The sequence below is a fragment of the Ooceraea biroi genome, chromosome 8 (genome assembly GCF_003672135.1).
Source record: "Ooceraea biroi isolate clonal line C1 chromosome 8, Obir_v5.4, whole genome shotgun sequence".
Classification (NCBI taxonomy): domain Eukaryota; kingdom Metazoa; phylum Arthropoda; class Insecta; order Hymenoptera; family Formicidae; genus Ooceraea; species Ooceraea biroi.
The window spans coordinates 180,659-189,602 of record NC_039513.1 but is presented as its reverse complement, the minus strand read 5'-3'; the positions used below and the strand labels follow the sequence as shown (position 1 = coordinate 189,602).

General features: G+C 36.3%; 1 protein-coding gene across 4 annotated transcripts in view; it reads right to left on the bottom strand.

Moving 5' to 3' along the window:
• Positions 1-5,667: 5,667 nt before the first annotated feature.
• LOC105280634 (zinc finger MIZ domain-containing protein 1) overlaps positions 5,668-8,944 on the bottom strand; it is a 69,310-nt gene continuing 66,033 nt past the window's right edge. For 2 of the 4 annotated variants that reach the window (XM_011341300.3, XM_011341301.3), the window contains exon 10: positions 5,668-5,849. In XM_011341300.3, coding sequence (XP_011339602.2) covers positions 5,715-5,849 — 135 coding nt within the window. In that variant the 3' untranslated portion in view covers positions 5,668-5,714. The remainder of the gene's footprint in view (positions 5,850-8,944) is intronic. The other 2 variants (XM_026971977.1, XM_026971976.1) reach the window with 1 other exon arrangement.

Below are 8,944 nucleotides of genomic sequence, written 5' to 3'. Positions count from 1 at the left end.
TTTAATATTATATAACTGGCCAATAAGCATCTGTTAGTTTCCTTTTACATTGCTAGTTTCTCTATGTACCATATATACAGGTGATATACAATAATCACACGCGCTTAATATAAATAATATTAAAACTTAGATCTTAATATAATGCTGCAGTAATTATACGAATAGAAACTTTACTGTGTCTAATTCTTTCCTATGCAGCACCAGCATGCACACGCACTGGAATATAAATACGCTTTTATATAAAACTTTTGTATAATGTACACAAGTCACTCTTTTATAATCCTTTTTTTAATCATAAAAGATACAAATGTTCATTAACCTACAAGCAGGGAGTCTTGGGCGGTATCACTCTGGCAGTATCTTTTTCTTTCATATATCAGATATCTGATTTTCATTAAAACGAAAACAGTCTACCGCTGGATTGTGCAAGAAGCTTCAGAATTTATTTTCGCATACTAATCCATTGTAATCGCTAGTTGTTCATTGTTCTAGACAATTACGTTTTTATACGTAATTATTTTGCAATATATCTGTGCAAAATTTTGATTTTTTTGCATAAAATTTGATTGTTTGCAGATCATAAGATTTCTTAAAACCTTATATACATATTGCTATTAATTTTCTATATGATTTGTACATCTCTCGCTCTTTACCAGAAATTTATTTTATTGATCACATAATAAGAACAATTTTTGTTACACAGAAAAGTTCATCAAGAAATGACAGCTTATTTGTACATAAAGAGAGGAGTTAATTCTTTATAATAAATTAATTGAAAATGCATGTACACATTAATATTAGGAGTTCATTTATAAAGATGCCATTTTTGAATGAAAGTTTAACATTTTTTTTAAAAAGAAACAGTTTATTATTAATCAAAGTACGCACCTATATTATGGATATACTTTTGCCATTTCAATGACGATTGGTTTGTACCGCTGCTGTAAAAGCGTGATAAACGCGTAGTAATAAAACCATGAGAGGCATGGCAACCTTATAGGACAATTTCTGATATATTAGAATACTTCTAAATATGAAAATAACTTCTATACACGATGTCTCAGATCTACCATATAATCCGGTAATAGTAAATCCATTTAGAGACGAAATTCTACAAAATACACAAAAACTTATTAAAAACTTATTATATAATTATACAAAATGTCGAGACTACTATAGTTTTTAAACGAGAAAGATTTGAAGTTCACCAATCAATCCTTGTCAAAATTTTGCGCGCTCAGGGACACGTATTAAAAAGGCCCTTCTACAACAGTTTACTTAACTCGATAAAAACAATAACACTCGAAATTATTATTCACTTTATTTCTTTGACCACTGTTCGCAAGACCAACGAATATTGGAATGATAGTTTTCTTTGTTATTGTTCTTATCGAGTTAAATGAAGTGTCGTGGAAGAGTCCTTTTGATATGCGATGTGCTTGAGCACACAAAATTTTGACAAGCTAATTGGTGAACTTTACATCTTTTCCATTTAAAAACTATAGCAGCCTCGACATTTTCGTATTAAAATTTTCGTCTCCAAATGAACTCAGAAATCTACTTCAGAAAATAGTTGTATTTTGCCAGGATAATTCAATAATAGAATCTTTTATTTTCTAGTCGTACCAAAACTGGCAATTTATTACTTAAAGTCACAACGTTTCGACCGAGTTTTCCGGTCTTTATCACCTGATAATTAACAAGTGAGTCATAAATAAGTCGTTTTCTAAAACAAGAAGCGGATAGAATAAATAATGTTGTAATTCAGGGAATATTAAAAGTCAGAGAGAATTGAAATTTATAATACGACTCACACAATGCATGTAATATTAGAGAGAATATGAGGAAACACTTCCGTCAATCTGTGAGTCCAACAAACAACTGTTTCAAAGACCGTCTCTATGTATCGATCAAAATAGTATCATAAACACCCGGTAAATTCTCTGTGTCTCTCTTTAAATTGATCGAATTGAGATGTCACTTGATAAAAACTATTTCGGCAATCTCTCTTTTGCGAAAATGGCTTTCTTGATGTAAAATGTTAACATTCGGCCATTCAAAATCATAATTATTGAATTCTGTATTTGCTAACGACCGAATGTTTGTTTTCGTATTTCCTTATATACGTCATATGTTCTTTGATTCAGGGTCGGATTAAGGTTTTTGAAGTCCGGAGCTATTGGCTCTGTAGAGGCCCTTTGACGAAAAAGCGGGGGGAGGGTGCAAAATTTGTAAAATAAATGCTAGTAATAAAAATAAAAGTCTAATGAAATTTTAATTACCTTTAATTTATTTAAAAATCTTGCATTAGCGTTTAAAAATATTTTTAGTTATTCGGAAAATAAATATTCTTGAATGATGCTTTGAGGGTGAGGCCCCTTAATAAGCGAGGCTCGGGGCTATAGCCCCCCTTAGCTCCCCCTTAATCCGACCCTGCTTTGATTCTAGTCTCCAAGTGTCTTTTGGTTTGACTTATGTAGCATGCTTCACAATTTACACAATTAATCAAGAATCTACCATTAACGGGTTATACGATAGGCTTGAGACACCCTATACATGCAAAAAGAAATATTCTATGTCATGTATCTTCAGAGTTTACCAGTATCAGTAAAAAGATGTATTAAATTTATTTCATGTATATTAAAATCGAAAGTTTTATCTAAAATGGAAATTGTAACTCTTATAAAGTTAATAGAAAAAAGAAATTTCATAAATGATTTATGAACTTAATTATGAATGCGCACTATTATATCTTTCATCTATTTACGTCAAAATGTGTAAATAATAAATTATATTCACATACATTTTCAAAAACAAATTTCTTTAAATAATAAAATTATTCAACACTTAACAACATTATACGAATCAATCTTCTAGTTTTTTTTATTTTTCCTTTTGTCTCAAAATCACGTCTGTAATTTTTATGTCAAGACATACATCATCATGTTTTTAAATTTCCAATGTGATGCCCGATATTCCCTAGTTCATTTACATTTTCGTCTGCCACTACTATTTATTTAGAGAAAAAGAATACTATATGTATAATATCCATCATAAGATGCAAGAAATATTTTCAACAGAGTAATATTATTATTCATCTTAAATAAAATTTATTTACAAAAGTAAATCTATACAAGTATTTTTGTTGCGTATCTATCATAGCCTTGAATGTAAATAGACCGATTTCCGAAAGTAAAGAACTTATTACAAGAATAATTCTGAAGATGTTTAAAAGCATTACATTTCAAAATATTTAAATGCATTATGTAACTTCTCTTTTAAATTAATAATCCAAAAGGGATTGAAAGAAAATTCAGTAATATAATTTAATCGGTTCATCATAATTATTATAACTACAGTCTATTTAATAAGAGCGTGACCGACATAAGTTTTCAGCTTTATTATAAAAAATAAATACAATTAGATATGTATTACTCTATCAATATTAAAATTTTGTATTAATATGTTATCCAATCCTTGCCGTTATTAATTATTGTGTGATATTTTGAAGTATACTTTCCACTAGTTTTACAGCACACTTTCGAGATAAATACCGCCATATTGAATCTGTCGAAATGATTGTTTCACCGTGTATATTTTTTTCACACAGTTTTATCTTATTATCGTTTTATATTAATCCAGACATTCTCTATTTGCACCTGATGACTGTGACACCTAATGTTTCGACATCATTTTCTTCCTTTCACTGGGAGCAAAAACGATTTCGATGTTTTAAGTTGCTGTCCTCTTAAAGGACTTCCAGTCCTAATATTTGGTTCCAACTTTTGAGCATATGATATTAATGCTCTCTAGTATGCTCTCTTGACCATCTTCTTGGCATTGAAATTCTCCGTAAATAGAGATAAAGCTCCAAATCCTTAATTTAAAACACAGTCTCAAATATCCACCTTCATTGTGTGAAAAAGGTGTTTTGACGATCGCTGGAGAAATCTGCTCATTGTTTCATATTTCTTTATCCACTTGTTCACAAACGCCTTTAGCTTTTTTATATATTTGCAGCCACTTCCTGCAACATTTTCGATCTTTTCGAACGTGCAGAGGAAAGAAGCTTTGAATTTTTTGACGTACGTGACACTTATGTTAAATGTAAATCTCTAGTAAAAGTCGAACAATACCTGAAACCCTCTGTATAATAGAAGAAAAATTCTTTTATAACTCGTTTAAAACTTTTTGATGTAACCGTATTCAAACAGTAGTTTGCTCTTATTAGATAGATTGTAAATATAATAAATTATAATGATAAAATAGAGCAAAGTATATAAATGTACAAAGCAAATATACAAAAATATAGCATCAAAACAAATTTCAAATGATGTGAAATTTTGCTATTAAAAAATGACAAAATGTCTTCTATATTTCATGTATTGGTAATTATATAGTTTAACGGAGCACCCTCGGATGACCTTGACCTTGACATATATTATAAAGGTCACCCTCCTGAGTGATCTTCAAAAGGTTTTAGCCGTCGCTCATTGTTTATTAAAAAGTTATAAACAAAATTAATTCAGTGATTTTGTATGGATCTTCGACTTTTCACACGAAGCAAGGACTTGAAGTTAACATATATTACACAGATCGCCTCACCAAGTAACATGCAGAAGGTTTCATCTGTTGCTCGTTGTTTGTTAAAAAGTTATTAACCAAAAAAGTATCACGCATAGTTTTCAGCCCGCTTCGCGGGAGGGCGGGGGGAGGGGCAAAGCCCCTCCCCCCCGCCGGGATACGTGTCTGAACGTCTTCTATTATAGTATAAAACAATCGTGTATCACACTGAAATTTGTTACACTGGCCACGGCGGGGGGAGGGGCTTTGCCCCGCCCTCCCGCGAAGCGGGCTGAAAACTATGCGTGATACTTTTTTGGTTAATAACTTTTTAACAAACAACGAGCAACAGATGAAACCTTCTGCATGTTACTTGGTGGAAAATCCATACGAAACCACTAAATTTATTTTGTTAATAACTTTTTAATGAACACGAGTGCCGGCTAAAACCTTTTGAAGGTCACTCAGGAGAGTGATCGTTATAACATATGTCAAGGTCAAGGTCATCGGAGATGCCTCCTTTTCTTTAGGTTTACCCACTTCTTTTGTTTACAACTTTTTAATAAACAACGAGCGACGGCTAAAACCTTTTGAAGGTCACTCAGGAGGGTGACCTTTATAATATATGTCAAGGTCCAGGTCATCCGAGGGTGCTCCGTTAAACTATATAATTACCCATGTATTTATGTTTTGATAACAGAGCAATTATCTTTCTATATCATAATATTTTTATGCCAAGTACTAATATGATATTTATCATGTATCGTTAAAATTTGTTTCTTTAATTCTAGCACTGTATGCGCGTGTCGTTCGATAGAAATATTGTAACTATAGCTAAGATTATTTGTACCATTGATTAGGTGAGAGCACCCATAGCGATCCCGATAAAATTTGAATTTTGTCACTGCAAGCGTTTACATACAATACACTTTAAAATTGATCTTCCAATGTTAAGGTTTAAGATTGGATATTCAGCGATTCGTTGGGATCTACGGATTCCTGAGGATTTGCGCGGAAGTTTGTAATCGCCATTATATTTGCAGTGAGATACCAACCATTTCTCCTAAATTTTCTTTTTACAAAATTAATTGTAGTTTGATTATATTTTTACAAAATATCCGATCGTCTTATTTTTTCCTCTTTTTTTCTTTTTATTCGAAGAGTGCTAAAATATCATCGCTGGAAGAAGGGTTGTCGCTGCTAGCACCACTACTGGGAGGAGTGTTGAGATCCGGTGGCTCGAGATATGAGAGGAGTTCCATCGCATCCACATTATCCGGCAAAAGCTGTAACAACAGAATATTACAGGATGTTATTGCACAATAAATATAAACAAAATATATATACAGGGTGTCTCAGAATGTTTGGGACAATGTTCGTGTGCAGATAGAGTGGAGGGGACCCCCAGGCAGTATAATCACCGATTTTGCTGAGTCTTATATACATTGTTGTTCCATCTTCCCACTAATTCATCATAAAAGGATACGACTCACCTCTCAAGCATTCGCGAGAAAAACATGTTTAAAAATTTACGTGCTCGTAATGTACCGAGTAGGAAGAACGGATTAGCAGCTAACAGCGTGGCGTAGTGGATAAAGCGCCCGACTAGTATGCTGCGTGTTGTTGGTTCAAGTCTTACTTTTGAAATTGTTTTTATATATTGTTAGGCGCGTCGCTCCTGCCTAGTCATTGCCACTTGTGATAAACAACTCCCCGCGCGATTAAATCTGTAGGTCATCAATGATATTGAAGATATGAATATTCAGATTTCCTCAATATTGAATTTGATTCATTTATAATTCCATCTAATCAACTCAACTTAAATAAATTTTGACTCCTCGATGTAGACAATCGATGTATTTTACCACTTAATCTAAATATTCGTGTCATCACAACCTCCATCAATGTAATTCACGCTTGAACAGTCTCTTCCCTTGGAATTAAAATAGACTCAACTCCAGGCCGCCTTAATCAAACAAATCCTTTTATATACCGACCAGGATTATTCTATGGTCAATGTTCAGTAATCTGTGGTATAAACCACAGAGTTATACCTATTATAATTGAATCAACAAATTTAAATTACTTTAAAAAATGATTAATATCCTCTAACAAAATGTAATATCCTTCCTCCTTTACTTTTATGATTTTAACTCATTAAATGACTGAGGAAAAGTATCGATTTTTTAAATCAAATAATAATAGTAGTACATCTATTTGTAATGAAAAGAATTAGTTTAAATTAAAACCTTAAATTATCAGTTTAAAAATATTATATCACTATTTTAAAATAATATTCTTTTATTCCACAAATAAAACCTATTTTATGATTTTTAACTTTATTTATCTCTACAATATTTATGTTAATTATAATTTCTCATCTCCACTCTCTTATCTGTCATTCCTTTATTTCTTCAGTAAAATTTCAAAACGAGAAAAATAATTGACGTTGATAAACTGTGACGAGACATTTTGACGTCCGTCACAAGGGCGTTGCCCAACCGAGGGGGGAATTTATCGGAGTCGCTCCAGCTTCCCGAAGGGGAGCGATCCGTCGCGTTCGTTTTGCTTTACAGAAGGATTGCGAGAGGAATTGCAGTTCGAATAGCCGAGTGAGGATACAGACAACGGAGAGGCTGCCGGATAGGGAGGAGCGACGGACGGGGCGAAGAGAAGTCCTGCAAGACGACCGGAAGCGAGTATCGGGAGCCCGGGAGGAGCCGAGTCATAACCGACTCTCAGCAGTACCGGAGCACCGCTTCAAAATTACCGCACCCTCGGCCTACCGAGCAAAGGATCTGCTCGCCAGCTTTATCACGATCTGCAAGCTGCTATTCCCGATTACCGAGGCGGGCCCGCTGGCCAGAGCGGATGGAGGATCTTTCCGCCTCGTCCCTGTCGGAGTCTGGCCGCTCTGGCAGGGAACTACTGGTCGTAGCAAAGGGAATAGGTAGCGCAGAAAGAACTACAAGGAGTGTCAACCGAGGGGCTGCGGATGAATCGAAGTAGCGGCCGAAACATGGATCTATCGCCGCCGAATCGATGGATTGCGCAAATCGATGCGCGGACTAACGAGGCCCTCCCGGCACGCTCCGCGATCTTCACTGCGAGCCCGGCTAGCGTTGAGCAAGGAGCGATTCCGAGGCCCTTCGACTGATCGAAATCGACGAGTACCACACCTGACGATCAGGACAACGTGGGACGAGCACCAACCTGTAAGAACCTCACTCGGCGACTGTATAAATTCCGTTCCCGGCCAAGACGGCACCTCGAGCCTCAGTATTAATTAACATATCGAGATAACCTATCGGAGGCGTGTTATCGAGGCCCGTCAGCTCCGGAAAGCGTCTCGTGAAAATAGTAGAATCCCGTACACTCCCGAATATACCGAGCCACCGCAAGGTGTTGAGTACCGGAGTGATTAGATCCTCCCTCTCGGAATTCGCCGGCTCCAATCATTTTGTATCGTATCTTATTGTATCGCGTATGTTATATTGCGTAGCGTCGTATCGCGTCCCTTCCGTCTCATATTGTTTCGTTTAATGGATTGAGAGATCGTCTCGTCATTTGCGGTAATCGGTTTACGGTGATTATCGCATGCGTGAAGTAACGCTCCAGTATCGTCTTGTCATTGTGGTAATCAGTTTATAGTAAATATCGTATGCATGAAGTAACGCTCCAGTTTTGTATCTCTGGCGTGCAATAGCGCCCTTGTATCGTTGCGTGGGGTATCGCTCGCGTATCGTGCAAGATTATCGGTTCCGTCTCGTATCGCGGAGTAACGCTTCCGCTTATCGTTGAGTTTTGGGTGTGCTTTCCGGGTATTGTTCATCTTGTCGATATCGTTCGGGAGTTAGCGTCGCGACCGATCCGCGAGATCTCGACGCCGACGCGCTCGGGTCTCCCAAAATCGGGGTCGCGTACGTGAGAATTACCGCGATATAAACGGCCTCCCGCGTGGCCACATCCCGTATTATTATTCTGTTGGTTTTGCGATTATCGTGCTTGTCTTGCGTTGATCCTCGTATGGGGATCTCTACATATTTGTTACGTTCTTTACCAAATATATTATTTGTTGATTTTATATGATTCGTTACTGACTCGTCCCTCTCCAGACTCTCATATTATCCGACCTCCGCCCTGAGGTCACGCAATAATCCAGCTACAGTACGGAATCTTTGAGTGGTGCGCTCGCGCACCTGGCGCCCAATACTTCAGTCCCGCATTTTACCGGCGATTGGTCCGCGCTGACCATCCAACCCGACCTCTACTCACCCGTGACTCCCCGCGTCCACGGCGGAACGTGAGCTGGTCACGCGGTCGCGAACGTCGTTCATTTACGGTGTCGCAAAACAAATTATTTAATTTGATTTTTATACCT